Here is a 27,648-nt window from a genome sequence, read left to right on the forward strand (position 1 = left end):
CTGAAGACCACCAAGCGAGTGTACAACTTCTGTGCAGAGAACGCTCAGAACGCCCAGCAGTGGATGGATAAGATCCAGAGCTGCATTTCTGACGCCTGAGGACCACTTTTACATGAGATGACCCGCAGACTGTCCCGCGGTTCTCTCAGCTCGCATCATCACTGCCGTCTTCTTCCTTGCAGGGAGACTCACTGTGCATTAGTAGGACCATAGCAAAGCCCCAGTGCCTGTTGAAGAGGAGTGTTCTCTCGCTTCTCTGCTATTTAAGAGTGTGCGCTCAGGCAGCAGAGTCACTGCCACGGTAGTCGTTCTCAGTGGAACTGAGCTCGTTCATGTTAGACGAGGTCCGTTTTACCCATCTGCCAGTTTCCTCCTGACTGCTTCTCCTAACTTTGGCTTCAGGAGAGCTCGTCTGATTTCTGCATTCAGTGGAGACAAAAAGCAATAGCATTAGCTGTTAGAAACTCGGGGTTCAAAATAAGATTAAGTACAAGTAGAATTAATAAGAGTATATTTCTGATAATAAAGAAGATATTGCTGCTTATAAGATGCAAAAGAACCGCCAAAAAACTAGAACTGCTGATATTTTTAAAAATGATGCACAACACATAAGGCAGTTTATTTGCACTTAATTCTACATTATGCACTCCGTAAATATATAGATTTTCTAACAGATAGAAACAACAAGGCATTACTTTATAACTGTGGGCGAAAGAATAAACCGATGACTGGATAAGCATGGACATCTTGCTCCCATTTTCTTCTGTTTTACAGAAATAAAGACTTTTCCCCCAGAAGTCATGGAGTTTAAAGCACATCCTAAAGGACCAGAATGAAAGCACATGGCCAGTCTGTTCAGTAAGTGTAACATTAATGTGTCCAGAGTAAAACGGTATTTGGACCAATAAATTAGGCGAGAGTGCTGGCCGAGACCAATATGTACAAACATGAAGCTACCTCAGCCCAGCACAATAAAATACACTAACGTTAGCTGGCTGTTACATTGAATTAGACATTCTATGTCAACGTCTGACTTACAAAAAAAAAAAAAAAACTAACTTGCAACTAGGGCTGGGCTGTTTTATTTTTAGAAAGACAGCAGCATTTAAATTGATGCCCAAGCTATTATCTTAATATTTCCCAGCAGACCTCTTCAACTATACAGCAGCTTGTGCAAATATGAAGTCTTTGTATTTCAGTTAAGGAAAAGTATAAAATATAAAAATCTCTATCTGTTAAAGATGTGTAGTCTCAATTATACTATTTTGAAAATTGCATTAAAACAGTAATTCGATTATTTAATTTAATTAATCAACCTCCCAGCCCTACTTGCAACCAACAGCACAATATACACTACATGATCATTAATAGTATGATTAACTAGATAGTTGCCAGACAGCTCAACTTCAGTCCAACTACCCCATTTACTCTACGCTAACTGTGTGCTCAAGCCAAGACTAACAATCACTTAATTTATTTCTGTTCATTATTCCTAAGTTTTGTTCTGCCTTTTTATTACAATATTGCAAAATAAGATTTTAAAAACTAATTTCTGGGGGAAATTAATAAAGTTTTAATATTAGCACAGGTGTAATTGAGGCACTGGAGATGGAAAGACAAAGATTTAAACATATGGGAGCGAGACCTGCCATTTCTTCACTTTTCAGAAATGTTGCACTGTCCATGCTTATTATATACAGTCATTTGGTCTATATAAGCATATATACTCTACAACAGAAGAACTTTGCACACTAAAGCATAAATGTTTCCTGACCTTTCTATTTAAGTCAGTCATTGTTGTTTGCGTTATTTCTTTTTATACATGAATGTGTCTGCTCATAACAGGTTGGTTTTTGTGATGTAAATTATTTTTTTATCCATTAAAAAAAAGGAGAGTAACTAGTGTATGTTCATGATAAATGGATGGTTTTTACATTCTCTGTAAATAGCTGTGACATTTCAGCTCTGTTTTTATATCGTTTTATCTGCTGTGGAGTAAGCTTTTCTAACGTATTAATTCTAAACTGAAACCAACACAAAGTTTTACACATGATATCGTCTTACATACTGACCAGGTAAAGCGCTTCCTCTCTCTGTCAGCTTGTCTGTGAGCCTGCGTGTTCGATGTGAAGGGAAGTACACTAGAGTTCTCCGTTCTCGTCGCCAAGTTTCTCGGGGTGTACTGAAAGGCTCTCGTCTGGATCTGTGGGCGACACTACATGGTTTGTTGGGTTGTTTTTTCCCCCTCCGATTTTGTTTAATTCTCTGTATCTGTGTATATGTACAGTTTAAAGGAAGATAGCTAAACAAAACACAACCTGCTAGAGAGATGTCTGTTACTGTAACTGAAAAATGACTTTACTGTATCCATTTATCAAGTTTTGTGATGCCACTAATGTTTGTTTTTTATTATTATAATTATTTGAAATAAATACTTGAACGTATGACCTTGAGTAATTACTCATGTCTGAGGATGAATGGAGGAAAAAGTATGTAGTTGCCCTCCTGACATTTTAACCCCTCAACTTGCCTTGTCCCGTATACAGGCAAAAGGTGTAGGTGATACAAAACCCTTTTTTTCTGCAGCAAAATAACTTTTACATTTACATTCTGAAAATTTGAGGTCTCTGCTTTGAAACCTAATACAGGACAAGCTGCCTGTTTTTACTCTAATCCCCACTTAATAATTCCAGATCAGTAACAACCCAAATTCTGCAGGTTTTAAAATAGACATAAAAACTGGACAAACATAATGAAACTAAAGGTTAAGAGGACATAGGATAGCTTTTTGGTTTGTATTCAGGAAAATATAGATTTAAGTTTAGGAAAGAGCCAATTTTATAATTTTATTTATTTATTATATTTTGACATTAGCAGAGTAACTGAATTTTTTTTAATATTTTCTATTACAAATACAAAAATATGACTTTCAGTAACAGTCCTTACCAAACATGACCGCTTTTTTTGTAATGCTTGAGTAGAAGGAGAAGGAGAAATCTGGTGTAAAATGGACTTGTGGTTGTAGTGAAACATGATAAGTACGAACTTTTGTTGAACAGCCCCCAGCATTCCTAAATACAACGCTTTTAGCCGATGCTCCCAACAGTCTTACAATGCTAGTGATACAAGCATGCATTGGCCTAGCAAAGTAATCACTATTTGTACACCATTAACAGGCTTAAAGTAGCTTCACACTTCATTGGTAGAATTGTGAGAGCCCTGACATTTAAAACGAGGCACTGAGAGGTAGTTTAGTAACCCATAAGAGCCCAGACCCACTTCTGAATACTGATACAAAATTCATTTTTTTCTTATTGTGGGCACATGATTAAATATTTTAAAGTATAAAATCCTGATGTAACAAAAAAACATAACCTGTATTTTAACAGAAACAAAAAAAAACATTTAAAAGAAGCTAGTTTTATCTCCAGCACTCCTACATTCTGGTCAGATGAACAAACAATGACTAACAATGCTGTAACAATGCTTTCTACCTCATAAAAAGAGTATGTGATGAATACATCACCATGGGCTCTTTTGGGGTTAAAAAACACAGTAAGATGGAGGAGCACACAAAGAACGCTATCCACTGAATTAAGTTTGCAGTCTTTCTCTATCCTATCTATTCATTTACAGAGACTTAATTTCAGATGGACGTGCCCAGCGAACTACCTGAAGTTACCGAGTTTATAAAAAAAAATAACAATAAAATAAAAAACACTGTTTATACACAAAATGAGACTCTGAGAACTTTGAAAGTACACAGGTAAAGTTTTGGAGCCTCAGTATTCTACCAATAAAGTGTGGAGCTACTTTTAGCTTGTTTATAGTGTTACCCATTTCTTTGCATGGGTAACACTATGCACCTATCACTACAATTATAAACCTTTTTAGAACATCAACTAAAAGCACTGTATTTAAGAATGCTGGGGGTGAACAAAGGTGGGCTATTCAACACATGCTTACACTCATCATGTTTTACTACAACCCAAGTCTATTTCACACCAGATTTCTCCTTTAACCAAAACATGAAGATGCTGACAACAGAAAGTTTGCTGTGGCCGGATATAACAATACTACTATGTAATACTGCTTTCTTATATTAGTGTGAAGTAGAGTGTAGATAAATATTGGCGTATACTCAAATATCCAATTTACATACTTTACTGATTTTTGAGTGTGATTACACTGGATACAATTATTCCACAATGCAATGCAAAATAAAAAAGCAGGATTTACTCACATCTGGAACAATATTAGAAGGAAATGGCTGATAATGATGAACATGCAGCAGGTGACGACGGCTGGAGAACTTGCAGTGATGCATGTTGGAACAAAAACATTCACTTCCTGTTAGAACAAAACAGATGTAGGAGATTAAGAACAAAACTCCACGTGTTCATTCATAGTTTTGATGACTTCAGTGAGAATCTACAATGTAAATAGTCATGAAAATAAAGAAAACGCATTGAATGAGAAGGTGTGTCCAAACTTTTGGCCTGTACTGTATGTATTCCAAATATGACATGACACATAGCAGTATCAATATTTTGTTCAAACCTTGCTAGGCAGTATTTCCCACAACTAGAGGTACTTCTTACCCTACAGGTCTAAATGTACTGCTCCCTCTACAACCCTGTAACTGTTATTACACCTTATTGTCTACAAATGATCCTGCATCAAAAGGAAATGCTAGACCATGAGCAGACCATTCAGTAAATGTGCTTAAATCAGATTCAGCCCAGTTCTTTGGTCAGGAGAGGTCAAGGTATCCTACTTCTCTAATTATGAGACTGTGATTACAGCATTCCTGTACTCAGAACACATCTAGGCTAATGGTGCTCTATAGCTCGAATGCAGAGATGGAGCCATCAAGGAATGAGATGACGCACTCATGCTTATCTGGCAGGTTTCCCTAACTAGATCCACATGTTCAAGTACATCTCAGTGTCAGAGTCACATGTTTCTGCACTATATAACCATTAACTTCCTAGACATGCTCAATGAAAGGCCAAGGGTACATGGACATTTAAACATTTATCAGTGCTTGTTGAAAAGCTTGATTTCACCCTCCTAATAAATGCATTTAGCTATGTTAAATTGCACCCAATGCTGACATGGATGTGCAAATGCCCCACTGTGTAGCATGCAACTGGAATGCAGGAATGACCAGTTGGGAAATGTACCTCAATTTATTTACCACATTAAATGCTGACACAGATGTGCAAATGCATGCATATACACACATCTTGTCTAGACCTTATACAGAAGCACTGCCAGTATATGGTTGCCAGGTCTGTATAAAACCCTCAAAGGGGATAGCCAGTTGAATACTGAACCCTCACTGGAGGAAGGGGATTTGTACAATTGCTCTGAACGTGTAAAGGTACTCGTGAGATCATATATAAGAGAAGTTGTTGAGTTTATGGTAAAACCAGCTGCAGTACTTACTGTTCTGTCTTTTACAGCATATTAAATCAGACATTCATAATCAGGGAAAAAACGATTGACTTCACCTACAGTTTTGCATCTTGTGAGTTTCAGTCAAAATGTTTTTAATCATAAGTTTGAAATTATATATATATATATATATATATATATATATATATATATATATATATATATATAGTTAAAATCTTGTCTCGTTCTTGAGAAACCAAATATTGCGTCTTGTGAGATAAGTGTCTTGCAGCTGCTAATTTTTGGACAAAAAAAATTGCATTTTTAGACGAAGGCCACTTCCATTTCAGTAATTTTTTCCAAGATTTCTTATACAGTATGGATTATTCATTAATTTTACAGATGTCCTATGGTAAAAATACTAAAACTAATACCATCTGAACAGGGCTAAACTCTGAGATCTACTGTTATCAGTATACTACGTGCATATAAATTACTGAATGAATGAGAAACGCTTTTGACAATAAAGTGTAGTCCTCATTTCTGACTTTTGGCATTAAGTCACAAATCAACTCTCTAAATCTCTTTTTTAAAAGCATGCAGCACTTTCATCTGTGTTAATATACAGACTCTACTGTGGTTCTGTAAACATTCCCATGCATTCAACAAACACATATTTCACACAGGACATGACAAATGGGCCTGGTCACTGATGCTTCTCTGTTGTTTAAAATAAGCAGTAACCCTTCTTAACCCTCCTTAATCACACTTACGCAAACTACCAAACCGTTCACATCTTGACTTTGACCAGCGCACAGTTAGGTTGACCTGCCCTGAGAAATGCTTTTATACTACTTCAGATTATGATGCTGCTACTGTTTGTGTTGATTTTCGGCCAAAAATGTACGTTTTATTTCAAGTGTCCTCATATTAAACTGTTCTGCTGTACAAACCAGTAAAGATCAAAATTATTGAATTAGATTAATTAGCAGAAACGACAAACTTTTAGCTGCATTAAACCACTCAAACACCAGTTTAAAGACCTCAACACAACTAATATAACATTATTTTCTCTAAATTCCACATACCATTAACACTTAATAATTACTGCAGTCTCACAATTACACAACCACTTTTTAACACGCCTCTTTATTTGTTAGTAGAGCACCTTTCTGCTCTAAGCCTGTATTTACACTGGCAGGCAACTATTCATTTCCTTTGAAAGAATGTGATTTGTAGCTGCAGCAGATCAGCAATCGATAAATAGAGTTAAGATTTTCGCAACATTCTACACCGATTGGCCAAACAAATTTTTCGGATCACAAACAATCACAGACATGACGATTGCCGTCAGCCTTCGTTCATACCCCCAGCAGTATGGTTCTGAACATAGCAGATGGCATTATAGCTGCAGTTTTTGCTCTTTCTGTTTTATAGGATGTATTTTTGCTCAAACAATGGGAAAAAGCTTGGAAAAAATAATGGATAGCTTGATGGGTAGCTTGCTAATATGCTATCCGGCCACACCGATAAACGCCCACTCGCCATAGCGCGAACAGCCTCCAACACATCCACAAGAGACCCACACCAGCTTCTGGCAGTGTTTCTGAGAAATCTAGGCCCATTCACCATGGGCAGTGGCCTCCAATTCACTCATATTCTTTGGTTTGTATGTTATAACTGCATATTTTTAAATCCTAGCAAAAAAATGTAAAAAGTCAGAGAACCTTGACAGCCAATCCCGAATCTTTTAGTGGAACAGACACTGCAGTGCTGCTGGAGTTTTAAACATTATCCACTCATTGTCCACTATATTAGACACTCCTACCTAGCTGCTACACCTTGTCGATAAAAAGTCAAAGACAGAAGCTCATTTGTCGCTGCGCACTTTAATGTTTAGGCTGATCCGGATGTGAGTGCCAGGAAACTGCAGCAAAGCTTGAGCACATTACACCACAATGTGCACAGTTACGAGCTGTAATCAGCAGATCTGTGTGTTATTAGATAGCAACAATGACTCAAAAGTGTCCTTACTAATGTGACTGTTTCCTGGACTCCTCTGACTAAAACGTGACAACAAATCTCCTCTTTGTTCTGAAGGACCTGAATGAGATTCTCTCACTTCTCTCAATTAGAGGTAAGAAGACACTGTTGGAACAGAGCTGCTGCTGCAGGGGCACTGGCCTCTCCTCAGCCAAGTCTTCTCACTTGCAGAAATGAATGAAGCAGGAGAGAACAGTGAAGATGAACCGGCGCCTGTGTGGCGCTGTGCAGATAACACAAAAGGTGATGTGCAGTATCTATATTGTGTCCCATTACTTTTCTTATGTGCCATACAAGATAACGAACACTGCAGTGACCTACAGGGGATATGTAGGTAGGGTCTCCTGCATTATTAAATAAGTATGTAATTTCTGTTATTTTCGAGTCTCGTCAGTTTAAACGGACAATTCTTGCCAGACGCTGCCAGTTACGATCATTGCCCACTAAGCTGTACACTGGTCCACTGTGTGTAGTAAAGCCTTTCTAAAATACAGTATATACCAATACAAATGAATAAGCCGAAATCTCAATATTTTTGTCCATATAGTGTAGTTTAAACCACGCAGATTAAATGCTTAGGGATTCACAACAATATAGGAACTATATGCTTGAAAAAGACCAAGCAAAGCTGGCCACACTACTGTAACTGGCTAACACTGGCCTTGCAACTTTAAAATAAATTGATTTAAACACATTTTTATGTATTTTTATTAGTTAGTTTATCACTACATCTATTGTTTTATTTAACATGTTTATTTAAAAAAAGAAGGTTTAAAGCTGTGACCAGTGTATGTAATGGCCAGAATTATAAATCTACTTTCTTAGGAGACATTTTAAATTTAATTATTTGTAGTCAGTTGGCTAAAAGCTAAACTGTATGGCAAATAAATGTTATGTTTGTTTCTAAAGTTGTACCAGTCTTACAACACTAGGGTGCATGCCTTGTGTTGCTATCTGGTTGCCATGCTATTCAAGATGGTTTCCATGGTGAGGGTTGCTGGTTGCAACTGTATCCACAGTGGTTACTATGATGTTGCTAGGTGGCTGCTATGACTTGTTCTCTCCAGTATCTTACAATAAATTGTAAAGTTACAGCCAAAGCACTTTGGTTGCAGTTTTATTATTTTAATTCCTGCTGTTTAAAAAAATGTTTTATATTTTCTTGGTAAATTAATTCCTTATTTGTGATGTAGAAGATATTTCTCGGGCAGATCCGTTTCCACCCTTGTATTGGACGAGTAACTCTAAACACATTTAAATGAGGACACATTAGACTGAAAAGCAAACAGAGATTCTTCAGTGATAAGCTAAACAATTACACACTCATGCCTCTGAGCTCAGCCAACAGCACCAGGCCTGCGGGGTAATCCGAGGGTGTTCCGCCTCCATTTCCAGCTGCCTTTTGCTGTGTGCAGGTGTGGGCCCTGACCAAACATCTGGACTTGGGGTGCGCTAGCTATGCTCTCCAAATATAGCCGAGGCGAGGAGAGGGGGATCAGGGAGCCGGGGCCAGAAAAGAGGGAATCAGCGGAAGAGCGGGTCCCGCCGGAGCCTTTGGAATGGGACAAACGGGCTCTTGCGGAGAAATGGTGGTTAACAGGCCTGTCGCTAGAGTGTTATTAATCTTTTGGATATGCGCTCAATGACTGAAGTCGTAAAAAAGCTGTCCTGAGGGAAGCTTTTAAAATCATCTCATAGTCCGCCAGCGCGATAATCATCAGCCCTTCAGACCTCATCTGGCCTAAAAAGATGGATGACATTCACACGATCCATTGAGTAATTGGACATGCAGCAGATATAAAAATTACATTCACATTACTTTGACATTTTTCCCTTTCAGAAAAGCAAGATGCAAGAAGTACACTATGTGGACAAAAGTATTGAGACACCTGCTCATTCACTGTTTCATATTAAATATAGTAAGGGGAAAATCAAGTCTGAGGTCTGGCCACAGTACCTATACTGCTGGCGACATTAAGGTGGTGTATCGTGATGCTTACTGCTATCTTTCTCCCCACCTTATTCCCAAATTATCCCACCCAAACCATCACCATATGGTTTCACAGTATTTCACACCCATTTTTTTTTTTTATTATTATTATTTTTTGCATGACTGGGCTTTAATATAGGTTTGTAAGTTACTGTACTGTTAGTAGTGCATGTAATTTAAAACATTAAGGCTTTAAATTAAGGCTTTGATTAGCATAGGTTTACTTTGTCCCACAACATTAAACAATATACGGTCAGCCCACTGGTTCAAGTTCCCTGCGCGGTATACCAAATGAGCCGGTATACTGCCCAGCACTAGTTACTCTGCTTTGTTCATCTGGAAAAGAGAGTCCTATTTAATTAGAAATAGTTTTATACAGATTCAAGACAAGTTGTCCACAAATATTTGGAAATACTGAATATTTAACAATTTCTGGTCTATGAACAGACGTGCATTATACTGTAAGGTCATAGCTAACAGTTCTGCATTCCCCACATTCCAAAATCATAACTGGTCACGGTGGGATTAGCGCTCCACTGCATGTCAGGGTGACTGAGATAGTTCAGATTGCTTCTGGCAGGAGGAACGCCGAGCAGATGTTCCCGTCTGAAGATACTAGGGTTTCCGGCTGTTCTCATTCATACAGCAAATCAGCAATGTGCACAATGTGAGTGTGACACAAGCATGCAGAATGGTGATTAACAGAAGAACACGCAGAGCACATTCAGCTTTAGCTCAGAGTACACACCTGTCCACAAAAACAGCTCATATTCAGCCCTGCTTCCTGGAAGTCCAGCACTCATCGAAAGTATATGTCCTATTTTTAGCAGACTTGGCCTGTATTTTAATACCAGCTTCTTCATCATCTCTTTTCATTCATACAAAACATCTAGGTCATCATTTAGTAATCAATAGTCCTAATATTTACTTGGGTAACTGAAGAGGTTTACCTACACTATCAAAGGGCAGATCATGATACACTATAATCATATATAATAATATAATAACATTGCCCATGATAGTTATATCACAATACTGTGACTCTGATACTCAGGATTTTATAAGACAATTCTCTAGGATACTTAGCATAAGCAAATAAGAAAATACCAGGAATTATGGATTTATTGCCGTCAGTTTCACAGGATTTATTAACCAAAACTTCACTGCAAGTTTACCCTATTCATTTGATAAGCGCCATCATTATGAGCATGAGCGAATACGTAGGATAGGGGAACAAACTGCTAAATTAATTCCATGGAAATTCAATGCAATCTGTTCCCTTTATCCTACTTGGTCGTTCATGCCCGTCAGTCAACTTGTCATGACTACTTTAAGTGTGTGTACCTGTGCACTTTGTTTTTTTTATTTTAATTGTCCAGGTCCTTGGAATTCTTCCAATAAAGCGTGGAGCCACATTTAGCTTGTCAATGGTGTAAAAACAGCCATTAATTTGCACAGATAATGCCATGTCCCTATTGCTAGTATTGTAAGCCTGTTGGGAGATTCAACTAAAAGAGCTGTATTTCAGAATGATGGGGTGAAAGGAGGTGGGCTGATCGACAAAAGTTCGTACTCGTAATCATGTTTCACAACGGAGTTCACCTTTAACACGTTGTACTGTGTTCCGTTAATTGCATCGTCCACCGAGCCTCATGTTCCCACCCACACAGTCCTGCCTTTGTGACACGGAATCAGGGACACACGCAGAGGCAACTTGATGAGATTCGGACACAGGTTGGCAGGTTTATATAGAACCCTCAGAGGGTTTGCCAGTTGAATACAGAACCCTCACTTGGGGGGATTCTGATAAAAGCTGTAAGGTCTGAAAAAGACTTATGTAAGATCACACATGAAAAAAGTTGTTAGGTTTATGGTAAAACCAGCTGCAGCACACTGCAGGAACTCACATCCATTACACAATAATTACTTCCAAAATATAAAAGCATGGCACCTGCAGTTTTGCATTTCGAGAGTTTCAAGCAAATAAAATATTTTCAATTATATATTTTAACTATTGTATTGTTAAAATCTCATCTCATTTTCGTCTTGTGAGCCCAATATGTTGTCCCGTCTCATGGGGTGAGTGGCTTGCCACACCCGTATGAAGTGTTGTCTGAGGGATCAGAAATCACCCTTGCACTCTTACTTTTAAAAGTAATGAAATTCCTCCCAATTCCTGAATATTAAAATATTGTTATAAAACACATAATATAATTAGGTTCCTACTGCCTGCAATTGAAAAAAGACAAAGATGTTTCATTGCATTTTTGCATTTTCTAGTGTACTTTATATGAAAATTATGGGTGTCACGATGCTCTAAATCCTCGATTCTATTTTATTTCCGATTTTAGGGTCACGATTCGATTCGATTCTCGATTTTCTTTTCTTTTTTTTACAGTGGAGAGGCCTATGCCAGTTTTAGATTAGTCTTTGGTCAGTCATTGGTTTGATTCATCAAATTTACAATATCTTATTTCAAAAGGTGGGCTTGATATAAGTGATGCAAAGTGATACAAGTGATCTGTAATACACCACATTAGGCACTAATGGTCAAATTTAAATAATTTAATTAAGATATATATGTAATGCCATCTAGTGTTTTTTTTTTGGTAGCAGCAGTGTGCACTATTAAAACAGCAATGTGCAACATACAATACATATTAAAAAATAAATTAAAAAAATACAGGAACAGTCATGTACAAAATAATAGAACAATTAGAGCCTTAACAAACTGAACTCTATCCTACTATCACAGTTAAACATGAAAAATAAGACTCGGTCCCTGAGAATGACAAGTTTTTTTCTTTAACAAAGATATATTATTAACTTTATCTGAGAGAAAGATGCTCCTTAAGGTACCAAAATAATTTTAGAGCATACACTTCCAACTACACAAGGCTGATTTATAGATGCCAGAACGAGGCCCTGCTAGGCTACTATATACCCCCAGATGAGCTGACCTCTTCCTGTCAGGAAAGAAGCCCCTGAAGAAACGAGTGATACTGGTTCTCACTGGCCCACTTGGTGCCACTCAACTATGACAAAACTTAGACAGTATGAGGTCACTTCAGCCTGCACTGCTGGTGCCTGTAGCATCCACCCTGTCATTCCAAGAAGGCAACAAGAGAGAAATGCTATGAGCTCATTTTGGAAATCCATCAGAAAACAAACATCTACCAAAGATTTCTTCATGTGGAGACAATACAAAAAACAACGTTCCAATTCCGAGAGGGTTTAGGGAAGAATCTTCTGGAAGGGAGCCAAGTCAACTGGCTCTGGGCAGGAGGATTTTACAGTCCACGCGGGCCACAGATGATATTTTTGCATGAATCTGGGATGCCGAGACTCAGCCTTTTCGGTCACGGGGATAATGAGTATCCTGGTGAATAGAAAGAACCACAAGGCATCACGTCGCAGGAAAACGTGAGATGAGAATGCCTGTTTCCGTCCATGTTTTTATCGCAGGGTGTAAAATCAGAGAACATTTTTAACTATCAGTTACTATTTATACACTTTGGAGATGGAGCAATGGGGTCACTTTTCACGTGTCTGTCTGATTTGTTCATTACTTTTTGAATTATTGATCTGGCCTCTATAAGTCTCTCGCATTTTCAGGTAAAAGAAGCCAAGCGAAAGTTCCAAGAATAAAATGGAGCACCAATGGGATTTTGCAACATGCATGAGATGGAATCATTAGATGTTGCATGGATAAAAAAAAAAGATCTAATGGTATCGAATCACTATACACCACCACAAACACACACACACCACCATAAAAGGAACAATTATGATGCTTCACTTTTGATCCGCCACATTCCACACATCTGTGTCAACCAATGTTACTTTTAGGGTTCATTAATGAACTTCAATGTGTAAGCAAACACATGCGGGCCATGATCTCACTTGTGTATACACGAGCATGAGTGTAACACGAATAAGGCACCGGCTTAGAAATTGTGAAATATTATAAAGAATTACCTTGTAATTTAATCTAATAATTACCATGCACTGCAAAGTTTCACAAGCCTCATAATCTCACAATAATACAAATACATTAATAACACCCAACCAACCACATAGGGTACCTCAGAACATAGTAACCATTAGAGATATACCAGCAACTGTCCAGCAACCACCTACAACAATTGCAACTGTCTGAAATACAGTTGCAATCTCCTTGAAACACTGTAGAACACATGTAGCAAGCACATGGGATAACAAAGCAACAATTTAGCAACAGATTTAGGAATATCTTGTTTATTTTATCTATAAAACTACACTATATGGACTTAATTATTGGGAAGATTTTGTTTGAGTAACTGTCTACTGTGCAGTCTGGGAAGGCTGTATGTGAGAATATGATTGCATTCATTGATAAGAGCATTAACAGGGTCAGATGCTGGGGGGTTTCATTCATTTCATTCGGCATGGTGCCAATAGGTTAAATGTTTATCTGCTCCAGCAAGTCTATTATTGTCTAATAATTATTATTATAAATAATTATTATCTATTATAGTCTATTATCTACTATTGGCAATACTTTTCCATATAAAGTAAACAACTTGTGTGTGCATCAGCAAATCTGTGTCAGCAATGGTTGCACCTTAAAGGGGACATGAAACACTTCAAGTATTTAGTCTAATTCACAAGATGTATTTTTACTCTAACAAATCTGATAAGTTTAACAGTTGTCAGTGAAGCGGAATTAAAATAATGAATCTAAATGTCATTTTTTTAAGTAAGGGCAGCGCCATCTTGTCCCAGCGCTGAAAGTGACGTCATGAGGTTGGTTCTCGAACGCCTCACTACTATAATCTATGAGTCTACCGTAAATTAATTCCTCAATAGATAATAAAATCCAAACCAAAACTCAATGCAGAGCGGGGGAGCACTTTTGTATTGCCCCTGTGTGTAGTAATACTGGGAGTAGTGAAATTTAATAGGGTAAGGAATGAGAAATATTTACTTTCACTTTCATACCTCGCCTCCGTCAGCTATTCTTCAGCGGTGGCTAGCAGCGCTGACGCGCGAGAATCCTCCGGTTAGCTGCAGTGCTAGGGGTTAGTGGCGAGCACTTTAGAACAGGACTATATGAAGGAGAGGGGTTTAAGTCAGGAGCATTAGCGCTGCATAAATAAGCTGCAATCCGGGGCTTTTTTCCTCCGTTTTTTATTTTTCCTCTGATCAGCTGGAATGTACAGACCATCCAACTGAGGGTACCGTTACTATGAGAGCAGCAGCTGTGAGCCGCACGGAACGAGAACAACGCGCTCACCCAGCAGAGCAGCGAGAGGTACCGTTACCGAAAGTCTAGATAAACTGACAATTTAAAGATAACATAGCTAGCGTTAGCTACTTTTCTAGCTATCTTACCATAGCTAGCCAACGCTAGCTAACTAACTAACGCTAACTAGATGAAGCTACCAAAACAGCGCCTGGGTGTTTCAATATCCACTTAAATCATGTACGTTTCATTCAGTCTTAATGAACTCTGGACTTTACATGTTAAATTGCTAAATGTATATAAACTAGCTGGTTAACTGGATGGCAGTAGGTTACCTGCTGTTGACGGGCTGCAGGGTTCCTGCACGGCTGCATGTAGAGAGAGAATAAACACTCCCAAAACGTCTCTCTCTCTCAGAAAAGCATCTAAAAAGTTCTGCTCAGGTTTCTGCAGGAAAGATCTCTGAGTAAATGCTCCACGTTAGCCTAGTTCAGCTTCGTCTTCATCCGTAATCTCCACAAACAATAAGCTCTTTTCCTCTAGCTATATGCCTGGGATCTTAAACCAACCAACCTCGTGACGTCACCAGTGCCGCACGGGCAACATGGCGGCGCCCTAGCTCAAATGTAACAAAAATAAATATATTATAATTTAGTGTGTAAACATTTTATATAAAAAATTCCCCCCAAATGAATTCCATTATATTTAATCCCTTAGAAAACTTGTACAAACTGAAATGTTTCATGTCCCCTTTAAAGTAGCTTAAAGAAGCTTGCATTCATTAGAAAGGTGCCAACAAATATTTGGACACAAAGTGTATGTATCCAGCAGTTGTGGAAAATGTTATATTTATCATTTTATTGAAAAGCCTAAACCTAACCTTGATTCTAACCTTACTCAGACCTCCAGGCATCTGTCTCCAGGCCTAATCACAAGTGCACACACACACCCAAACAACAATACAATACGAGCCACTAGGCATTAAATCACTCTGATATGAACATGGCTGTGGTCATCTGTATTTCTATCGCAGGGTATAAAAAATAAGCACATTTTTTACTATCAGTTACTATTTTTACACTCCAGAAAACTGAGCCAACATGTTTGAAAAATCCCAAGGACATTCTTGCACATGTTTCTCAGATTTCAGATATTACAGTGTGACTTATTAGTCTGGCCACTATCAGTCACTCACATTAACTGTTACGAGGCAAATTAAGCCATAGGCGAATAGAACATTTGGAGCACTGGCAAGATTTTGCAATCAGATTCAAGCTCTGGTCCTGGATGAGACAAAACCTTGAGGTATATATTCTAAATTTCCAATCACACAAACACCACCATAAAAAATGGTTGTACTCCTCCATATTCCACCACAACCACCATCTAGCAACACTATAAAAAAAAACAACAAACAATCATCGGTATAACAAGTGCTTCAAATACCCCTGTAATCAAAAAACATCAGAAAACATGCTCAAAAGATGAGCATAGCTGCATTTATCCATATTTTTATAACAGGATATTACATTTAGAACATTTTCTACTATCAGTTACTATTTATACACTCTGGAAATTGAGCCACTATGTTTTAAAGCTCCCAAGGATATTTTCAAATCTCTTTCAGATTTGTTTGTTACGATGTGAATTATTATTCTGACCACTATCAATCTCAACTTATCAATGTTAAGTGTTTCAGGGTGCAAAGAAGCATGGTACATGTTTACAGAAAAACTGGAGAACGGTCAAGATGGTGCAACCAGATTCAAGCTCCGGTCCTGAATGAGAAAGCCTTGAGATATAGCTTCTGAATGACAGCCAAACACACAAACAAACAAGGCCATAAAAGGAATAGTTGTGAAACAGTTCCAACCACATGGGGTACCAGAGCAACCATTTGAAACTATTTTAGACACCACAGCAATCATCTATAAACACTGTAAGCAAACAACAGCATAACAAGCGCCTTTGACACTATTGTAATCATCTTGCAACATTGTTGCAGTCATCTAGCTACATCCTTGAATATCATTTCAACCAACTAGCAACACCGAAGGGCTGCTCAATATGGGCAAAATTTACATAATGATATATTTCTTGATTTCAGTCTATACAATATAATTCCAATATCATTATGCACAGTATAAAAGCCACCGCCCTTACTGTATATATATTTACACACTGAGAGAGTGACATGGCAAATATTATATCACAATATTTAAATTTCACATTCACAGTATATTTTCTATACAAAGACAAAATGCATCAGATCAGAGAAGCAGTTTCTTAAAAACTCCTGTTCCAATACTCTTTTACTCAGAGTACCATCTTATCAATACAATACATACCATTATCAAAACAATAAGAAGCTTTGTAATGATACAATAAAATATTAATATATTACCCAGCTCTACACCACTGTAATAAAACAGTAAACAATATAGCAACCACATCTTACACCATTGTAATCATCAGGCAACACTATAGTACCATCTGGCAAGCACTTACAAGGGCACACGCACAAAAAGATAATACAGTGGGAACTACCAAGCTTTACATAGCAGGAAAATGTGCCTAAAACTGAGCATGACTGTGTTTATCCATATTTTTAATCACAGAGTATAAAAATAAATTCAGTAAGTATAAAAATAAGATCAGTTACTATTTATACTCTTCAGAATGAGGCCACCGTGTTTAAACGCGGACAATTTTGCATGCGTCTTTCCGATTGGTCACGTTTTAAATTACTGCTCTGACCTCTATCAGTCACTCATGTGAACTGTTTTGGGGTGCAAAGAAGCACAGCGAAAGTTTACGGAAAAACTGGAGTGCTGTTGGGATGTTGCAATCGAACTCGAGCTCTGGTCCTGGATGAGACAAAGCCTCAAGGTATCGATTCTGAACGATAGCCAATCACACAAACAAACAACACCATAAAAGGAACGGTTGTGATTTTTCAATTTTGGTCCGCAACATTTCACACAGATGTGTGAAGGAGTGTCCCTTCTTCAGTTTTTGGCCCTTGAAAAAGTTTTGGTTTGAGTAAACAGGTCTGAGCCGTCACTTGTGATTGTTGTGATTGTGATTAAGATTGTTTTATTTGATTTGGGTTCATATTTTTGCTTTTTTCATACTTAGCTAATATTTTGTATGATTTCTGCATGTTTTAGTTGTTTTTACTTCTTGTTTAACATCTATTTATTCCTATTAAATTTAGTTACTGCTCAATTATTGTTTACTGTTTTATATTGACTTTATTATAATTTTTTTTACAATATTCATTTAAAAACACATCCCCTTAATTTAATTTTTAGATTTTAATAAATCTTATTTGATTACCAACTTAATTTTATCTCATATAATTTAACTGATTCAGATACCATCTGACAACTACGTCAGACACCACAGACAAACTTCTGAAATCACTGTGCAATCCTGTAGCACCAGAAGCTAGCAATACCTTGGAAATTACCTTACTTGATTACTTTGAATACCACAGCAACCACGTAGCAAAGGCCTACACAGAGTGCTGCTACAAGAGTGTCATGGTAATGACTAAGAGAAGAAATTTTTAAAGCGGTATTTGGGCTTATTACAGACCAGAAAAAGAATATGATGAGAGAATTGGCGTCCAAGCTTAAAGACCCAACAAGTCCAGCATGTTTAACTACACAAATGTTAGCCGGCTGGATAACAACGAATTAGATCCCTTTTTCCATTTCTACTAAAAGCATTCAAACAGAGTGTCTGTAATTGCAACCAAAATGTGAAAATAGCCTGTTCTGTCATTAAAACATATAGGGATAGGTGGAGCTACAAATTAGGGCTGCAACGATTAGTCGATATAATCGACAATGTCGATTATTTAAATTTGTCGACTACAAATTTCATTGTCGACTTATCGTAAATTTGTTACAGTACTGCATTTCACAAAGTGATGGGGGGGACAGAAGCGCAAAGGGAGATGGGTAAATGGCTCACTCCATTTACCCATCTCAATCCAAGTGCCCAAACACAACAAATTACATATTTAACCACTAAATATCAGTAATTTCCATGTTTAAAAAAACATCTAGACATTTAAATACCTCTTAAATCTCATGTTTAGCTGTTTCTATCACTTTTAGAGATGGAGGACATGTCAGAAATAATTGTTTACTAATCCACTAATCGAAAAAATATCAGATTAGTCGACTACCAAAATAATCATTAGTTGCAGCCCTACTACAGATCAAACTGCAACCAGCCAGAGAGTTGCTTTGCCAATGCTTAAATACGGTCACTGATAGCGGTGGGGGAAATTTTTAATTCTTAAGATACACCTAGATTTGGATGTTGACGATTATGAATCGATTTACAAATAACAGAAATAGATTTTTTAGATGTTAGCTATAACTGAAAATGTAATGACGACAGGATGCAAAAGGCAGAACTCGGCAGAAAAGCAGAAGTGTAGCGCCTGAACACAACGCAAGATACCGCCACAAACTAAGCGCTGCCTGGTTCAGTCCAGAGCAATAACTGCCTGGTTCAGTGCTATTAGCATGTCTCAAACAAATATGTAGTTATATCCTCCCAAGTGGGAGGCAAATCCCACTGTGGGGCTTCTGAGAAGTAAGACGCAGAGGAGAGATTTAGATGTTTGAGAGTAAGTGGTCAAGGAGCTCCACTAGCTAAAGCAGCTCTTCAACCTTTTCCACTCAAACATCTAAATCTCCACTCTCTTTCCTGCTTATCATTTTACCTCTTTTGCTTACTAAAGCACTTTATTCTATACCTTAACTGCTTCAAATAACAATATATTAGCTGTTTAATTCTATTTCTCTTCATTGTAAATTTTCCAAACATTAATATACAATAAATAAATAATGCTCATTATTGTTGTTCTTGTGGTATTAATATTACTTTAAAGGAAGTGTTTCAAATTTGCTTTAACTTTGAGGTAAGCCACTCTGGGAAGCCATTCTTGTGTGTGTATATAAAGGACTACGAGGCTTCTGAAAATGTGTAACTTTCTATTATACACTTTGCATAATACTTTATTAATATTCAGAGCAGCCACAACATTAAAACCAGTTCTGTATATACATTACACTGGTCAGCCATAACATTAGAAACACTTCCTTGTTTCTGCTTCTCTTGTAGCTAGTTTTAATATTGTTGTTGAAGCCTGTCTAACCATTACCCTTAGCAATGTTAATCCCAGATCTTTTTTTATTAATCGATTGATTGTACAGCATGATTCATAGCGGATTAATGCAGATACTTTACTTCAAAAGTACCAAGTAGTCATGCAACGAGTAAAAAGAGAGCCTGTAAAGAAGAAAAACATGCATCAAAATAATCAATATTTTTATCAATTTGATTGGATTTTTTTATAACCACAGCGCAGATCTCTGAATCTTAATCAAATCAAAGTGTAAGATGCCTACAGATTGCCACACCTAGTCATTGACTAAAACAAATACAGTAAAGCCAACATGTCATATGAGTTAGTTTCTATTTGTGTGTGCTTCAGCTCTTCGATACTGGCACAGTTTTTCTAAATGGTTAAAAAGAACACATTCAGACATGTTACCCTGATTATTTTTCGCTGTGGACCTCACAACGACCTTTCTTGCACATCACTTCTCGTCTTCTGTGGCGCACGTCTGCATTTGTCTGCATTTGCCCACAGATTACTTTTTCATGCCAACAACTCGTCTCTGTTACAGAAGGCAGCAGACATTAGGGAGCGGCGGTGGCGGCAGCCCATGGGGGCATGGACGGGACGATGGCGTCATGTACCTCTGTTTGTTTTGACACACTCGTGCACCGCTGAAGACGGGCGTCTCCTGTATGCCGTGCGTGCCAGCAAATTGAGAAGTGTTCTTTTCATTTTTAGATCAAATGTATTTAATTTTGTCAACATCCTATGGTTTCGGTTTCTATCCCGCTTGTGGAATTGACTGGGTTCAGACTGAGTTCACTTCTCGGGCGCAACAGCTGAACTACTAGAATCTAAGCCAAAATTACAAAATTTGATAATTTTTCATGCTGAAATCAGGCAAAACTTCCCCTCAGGCTTGCCTTAAGTAATTTTCAGCTGTTCTTAAGTACTGTGTACTTAGTGCTGTTTTTGTCGTCTTCTTCACGGTACTGGCAAGGTCGTTCACATATGAGGCCCGTATCTCCTAGGAATCATTGATTATCCTAATCCACGCTTTCACAAACAATATTCCGATCATAAGCTTAAATGTTCCATTCTCTAGCATTCCTTGAAATTCTCTCAGAATAACGTCTCGGCCCATGCTCGGCCCAGGCTGTAACCACAACAAATCCGTGCCAGCAGCCCATATAAATATAGCACCCAAGTCCAGTCCAAGCTGAAGGGTGGAGAATGGATTTGGGACCCCATTAACTTAATAAGGGTCAGAGGCATGCATGCAGAATGAGCTGTAGGGGAGCCAGGCAGCAGCTGGAGGACAGCAGTGCAGTCACTCCAGCCTCAGCACCTGCCAGCTATGGGGAAATTGGCGGGAATATCAGGGCACGTATCAGGAACTCTAGAGCCATATAAGAGTACGCCAGCCGCCACATTAAACCAGCAGACAGAACCTTATAATGGGATTTTATCATCAATTCTGTTGTAGGTTTGGGGCTTTATTGATAATTGTAAACTAATTATGACTTCTCTATTCGATATTAGCAGTTTTAATATTGAGTAGTTGCTACTGTAGAAATATACGATACACATGAGCAGCAATTTTAGCAATAAAATAAAAAAGCAAGAACAAAATAAATCTGTATGGGGCAAATACTTTTTTCAGAGCACTGTATACAAAGTTGCCATTTGCTCCAATTTGTTTTAATTACATAAAAAAACTGCCTTTGCCTACGGATTTCATAGGGTCCTAAATCTGATATTTCTTAAAAAGAGATGCAACAGAAGAACCACATCCAAAAAATGAGACCTAAGGGGAAAGTGTAACAATACAGAAGGCTGATAAGTCTCCTGCACCTGTAAAACAACTGGTGTTATACATAGGGCCCTTTCCCTTCCCCTATATTTCTTGCTCCCACTCACATACCTTTAAGTGCATGACAAAAGTAACAGTTAGTGTGACCGTTTTATGATCTAATCAGCAACAATTATCCTTTTACAGATCTAAGGGACTTTTAAGCAATGTAAAGTTCCTACACAAAGTATTAAACTTAAAAACACACTCTCCAAAGAACCTTTAATTTAAATGTTATGTTTGGAAACAAAAGCAACTCTAATGGCATTTAATAAATAAACATTTTTAGGAAACAGAGCAAGACAGTTTTAACCTCTCTGCCAATGCTAATCTCTGTGATAAAATACAGCAAAGGGAAACTTGAAAAAAAATAAAAGGGATCAAAGAAGATATAAATCTTATCTCTTAAGTTCGTTTACTGAAGCTCAGCAGAGAAGCTCAATCACAAACAGATAAACTCACTCCCTCTACACAGGATCCTGAGAACTGTGAGAACAGTTAGCATGCAGAGATCCAGAGTTGAATGCAGAATATATGAATTGACAACGTGTCCATTAAGTTCTGTTGTCATAATGCAGAGTTTCCCCAACATTCCGCAGCTTGCAGCTCACAGAAAGTTTTAAGGCAAACATACCGGTAAACAATTAATCCAAACAAATACAGCACAACAATAAATACAGCCAATGTACACAATACAACACAACAGTACCAGTGCAACCCATGGTAATATCAATTGCCAGTAGTATTAACTACTAGTATCTACAGTGAAGCCTAATGGCACACGCACTGTATAGCTATACCTTCATTTAAATGCAAAAAAGTCACAAAAGCCCACAAAAGCCTCACATAGGTTTAACATAATCCAAAACTTTACAATAATAAAATAACAAATTTGATTACTTTGCATTACTTTTGTTTTTTGCTCTTTGACATTTATTTAAATAAAGACAAAGTAAAAGTTTAAACCAAATACCAAACAATTCCAAGTCCACACCAAACAATACTTGTATTCTTAATAAAAGCGAATTTCTTGTTTACTACATTATCCACACATTTATATAACAAAACTGTTCGAACAAAACCACATTTCTTAAATAGGAACTTCACAGAGAATGAGAGGAAACCATTCCCAAAGTTAATGTAAAAATACAAAACCTTAAATAATTTTGGATGCTTTATATTGGTTCATTTATCACGACATAATCAAATACCCAAGTGAAACAAACATAAGACTAGCATAAATTTTATTTTAATCTAAAACTGCAATTTATGGCCAGACTGGCTTATAATGGCCTGCCTCTGGTCTGTTCGATATATCTGTTTTAATTTAGCTAAACAATACTGTTCATACAATAATATCACACACAGACACAAGTTAGCAGTCAGCTTGTTAACTAACCAAGCTAGCTATCTAACTAACCTAACTAAGTAATCTACCTAATAGTATATACATTTAAGTTATATGAGCTAGATAGGCTATCAACGTTGTTGTCGGTGGGGAAAATGGCGGCGCCCTTGCAGGCAGCGGCTGCTCATGCTCACGGAGAAGTCACAAAAGATACTGGAGAAAATGCTATTCCTTTTTGTGAAGGAATGTTTTACAACAGACAAATCCTGCTGTCTTTAAATATACCACGGGATATGGACCTGGTGGATGTAAACACGAAAGATCTTCTGAAAAGTCTCGGACTGCTGCACTCAGAGGGGGAGGACCACTCAGTGCCGACACTCTACAGGAAGTTTGGCCGCTTCCCGGGGCGGCGGCGGCGGCGTTGTATGCGGAGGCAGAAGCGAGGAGCTCGCGCTGGAGTTAGCGCACGGGCTAAAGCAAACTCCTGCAGAACACCGCTACCATCGATTCTGCTGGCAAATGTTCGCTCCCTGGAAAACAAATTGGACTATATACGGCTGGATATCGCATCAAAAAGGGAGGTGAGAGACTGCTGTGCTTTTGTGTTTAGTGAAACTTGGTTGAACACCACAATTACGGACAGTGCTATTAGCTTAGCAGGGCTAACAACATATCGGGCTGACAGGAGCAGCATTCTCAGTGGTAAATCACGCGGAGGTGGTTTATGCATTTACATCAACAACAGGTGGTGTATAGACTCTAAAATGGCCTCTTCTCACTGTACACCGGACATTGAATTCTTGTCAGTAAAATGCAGACCCTTCTATCTTCCACGGGAATTATCAGTAATATTTATCATTGCTGTTTATATTCCTCCTGATGCTGACACAAATGTTGCCTTGGATATCCTCTGTCACTACATCAGTGGTCTACAAAATAAACATCCTGGTGGAGCACTCATTGTTGCTGGGGATTTTAACAGGGCAAGCATGAAGAAAGTTCTCCCACATTTCTATCAATATGTACATTTCGTAACCAGGGGTGACAACACACTAGACCATGCATATTCCAATATCAAAACTGCATTTAAAGCAACCTCTCGTCCACACTTAGGATCATCAGATCACATTTCAGTGATGCTGACACCAGCATATAGGCCTGTGCTTACCAAGGGCAGACCCACTTCAAAGCTAGCCAGAGTGTGGCCAGAGGGAGCCATGACAACACTGCAGGGATGTTTTGATTGCACTGATTGGTCGGTGTTTAAAGAGGCTGCCTCATATGGTAAAGTAATTGACATTGGGGAATATGCTGAGACTGTATCAGCCTATATTCAAAAGTGCATAGAGGATGTACAAACCACCAAACACATCATATCTAGGGCGAATGAGAAACCATGGATGACTTCTGAGTTGCGAAAGTTGCTAAAAGCAAGACTCTGCTTTTAGATCTGGAGATCTAGTTGCCCTCAGAACAGCAAGAGCCAGGCTAAACAAAGCCATCAGACTGGCAAAGAGGGACCATGGACACAAAATACAAAAACATTTTCAGGACCACAGGGACACCAGGAAACTGTGGCAGGGGATTGGTACTATTACAGATTATAAGACCACCCCTAGGCCCCGGGATATTAACATTGAGCTCTTAAATCAATTAAACAATCACTTTGCTCGGTTTGAGGCTCTTAACAACACACCTGCAAAGAAGACTACACCACACCCAGGGGAACAAGTGCTGCGTCTGGATCCAGCAGATGTCCAGAACACCTTGAAGAGGATAAATATAAGAAAATCATCTGGCCCCGACCAAATACCAGGTAGCGTACTTAAAAGGTGTGCAGAACAACTGACGTATGTCCTGACAGACATATTTAATATCTCTTTGTGTCAAGCGGTGGTTCCTTCCTGCTATAAGGTCTCAGCCATCATCCCAGTTCCAAAGAAATCTACAGTTGACACCCTAGATGACTATCGCCCTGTGGCACTTACTTCAATAATAATGAAGTGCTTTGAGAGGCTGGTTAAAGACCATATCACCTCCATCTTATCCCCCTTACTCGACCCTCTTCAATTTGCATATCGCCCAAACCGCTCCACAGAGGATGCTATATCCACCGCCCTCTGACCCTGGAACATCTGGAGCACAAGAATGCACTGGTCCGGATACTATTTGTTGACTTCAATTCAGCCTTTAATACAATAATTCCACAAAACCTTATCAATAAACTGGGCTCTTTAGGTCTGAACACACCACTGAAAAACTGGATACTGGACTTTCTGACAGACAGGCCTCAGTTTGTACAGGGAGGAAGCAACAGATCAGACACCGTTACTTTAAGCACAGGCTCCCCACAGGGATGTGTTCTCAGCCCCCTACTGTACACCCTGATGACTCATGACTGTTGTGCAAAGCACAGCAAAAATTACATCATAAAATATGCGGATGATACAACATTGGTGGGTCTCATTCAGGATGGCAAGGAGCAACACTACAGGGAAGAGGTGGACCTTTTTGCAGACTGGTGCAGTAAGAACAACCTGATCCTGAATGTGAAGAAAACAAAAGAATTAGTGATTGACTTCAGGAAAAAAGCGGCCATGCTCACTCCAGTCTACATTAGGGACACTGCTGTAGAGATCGTCCCTGATATGAAATTTTTAGGGGTTCACATGGCAAACAATCTCACCTGGTCCTTACACATTTCCTCTGTTGTCAAAAAGGCACATCAGCGCCTCCACTTCTTGCGGAGGCTAAAGAGGTCTAATCTTAGTCCATCAGTTCTCACTACCTTCTATAGGGGGGCCATTGAGAGTGTGCTAACCAGCAGCATCTCTCTGTGGTATGAGAGTAGCAGCACCTCTGATAAAAAAGCACTGAGGAGAGTGGTGAGGATAGCAGAAAGGATTGTTGGGGCCACGTTGAGACCCCTTGGAGACCTGGCAAAACAACGCTGCCTGATGAGAGCAACTAACATCATTAAAGATCAAACCCACCCCTCCCATGGACTGTTCTCTCTTCTGCCCTCAGGTAGAAGATACCGTAGCCTGACATGTAGAACAACAAGATTCCGGGAGTTTTTATCCCATGGCCATTAGGCTGCTGAACACTACTAAACTTTAAGCACTATCTAAGGTGCAATATTATTATTATTGTTTTTTTTTTCCCTCTGCTTCCTACTTCTTCTTCTCTCTCTATAGTGGCTATCTATTTGTGACTTGATGCAACGTAATTTCGTTCTGCAATGCATTTGTGATGTGGTGCTGAATGACAATAAAGATTGAGTTGAATTGAATTGAATTGTAAAGTGTACAGGTAGAGAGCCAATGAAATGCAGTTAGCATCTATAACTGTTATACATAAATATATTCCTTACAGTATGCATATACTAGGAGCGAAAATGCAAATTAAGATTTTAACTGTAAGTGCAGTGCAAGTAAACAGTAATATAACTACAGATTAAAAAAACATATAACTTAGGTAAAATAAATATCAAAGAACATTAACTTACAGTGCGAAATGAGTAACAGAATAGCTGATAGGTTTGGCAAATATGACAAAAAAATGCGCATTATGAGTTAAGAAGGGCAAGGATGCAGATAAGTAAGTTAAGTGTAAGTAAGTTATCAGCAGTCAGCTAACAACTAGCTAGCACTAAATAATAGCATTCAAATATTAGTCTAGCTAGATAACGTTAGCTAGTTAAGCTGGTAGTTAGCTATATCAGCAGTCCACTAATATCTAGCATAACTATCTTAGCTAACGCTCGCTAAGATAGCTGTTAGCCTAGCTAGCTAGCTAGTTAGTTAGCTTACTAGATAGGTTGTCAGCGGTCAGCTAACAACTAGGTTAGCTAGCTAGGCTAGGCAAACAGTTGTATGCTATTATATAGGTAGCTAGCCAGCTGATTGGTTATTAGCTGACTGCTGATAAACTAACTATCGTTATCGTATCTATCGCGAGTTAATCTACAAAGCTAGCTATGCTAATATTTGCTATTATCTAGCTTAGAGTTAGCTAAGATAACTTGCTAGTTATTAGCGGACTACTGCTGGTGGTCAGCTACTTAATTACTAGTTAGCCTAGTTAGCTAACTAGCTCCTTTACACAAATTAAATTTCCGGACACTTACCTTTAATTATCTGTGTAAACTGGAGCGGAATCCTCTGAAACTGAGAGAATATTTGCTGCTGGAGGGTCATATTTCCACCGCGCGGTGATATTCTCCTTATTCTCGCCTTTAAAATAAAGTTATTCCGACTTTTCTATTAGTGAATTAATTTAACCACAGCACCACGAGCTGGAAACATCCAGAACCGCAGTTTCCCGCCACTGGTCTGCGCATGCGCCGACTCAGCCTTGGTCTAATCATATTTCAGTCGTTTTAAATTGATTTTTTAGTATATTTGTGAGACACCTGCCTTGGTCTAAAGTTATATTTTAAGTTTTAGACAATACTTTTTTTTAGCACTTTCAGAAACTCCTTCAAAGACGCTGAGAAAACTATTCCAGGTGACTGTCCCTCATGAAGACACTCAGATTAAAATGCCAAGAGTGTGCAGATCTGTCCTCAAAGATTAAAGTGTTACTTAGAAGAATCTAAAATATAAAATAAATTCTTGTTTGTTAAACCCTTTTTGTGTAC

At 38.4% G+C, this 27,648-nt stretch overlaps 1 protein-coding gene and 1 long non-coding RNA gene across 3 annotated transcripts in view; one reads left to right on the plus strand and one right to left on the minus strand.

The window, feature by feature from the left end:
* The window catches only part of sbf2 (SET binding factor 2), a 207,335-nt gene extending 204,891 nt beyond the window's left edge, over positions 1-2,444 (plus strand). For both annotated transcript variants that reach the window (XM_049465532.1, XM_049465533.1), the window contains one exon: positions 1-2,444. In XM_049465532.1, the coding sequence (XP_049321489.1) occupies positions 1-99 (99 nt within the window). In that variant the 3' untranslated portion in view covers positions 100-2,444.
* LOC125782207 (uncharacterized) lies at positions 283-27,332 on the minus strand. Its single transcript, XR_007424811.1, has 4 exons — positions 27,136-27,332; positions 4,244-4,350; positions 2,073-2,203; positions 283-419 (listed from the first exon to the last, which is right to left on the minus strand). It is a non-coding gene; the product is annotated as an uncharacterized LOC125782207 (long non-coding RNA).
* Positions 27,333-27,648: the final 316 nt, after the last annotated feature.

The sequence above is a fragment of the Astyanax mexicanus genome, chromosome 16 (assembly GCF_023375975.1).
Source record: "Astyanax mexicanus isolate ESR-SI-001 chromosome 16, AstMex3_surface, whole genome shotgun sequence".
In the NCBI taxonomy this organism is placed as follows: domain Eukaryota; kingdom Metazoa; phylum Chordata; class Actinopteri; order Characiformes; family Acestrorhamphidae; genus Astyanax; species Astyanax mexicanus.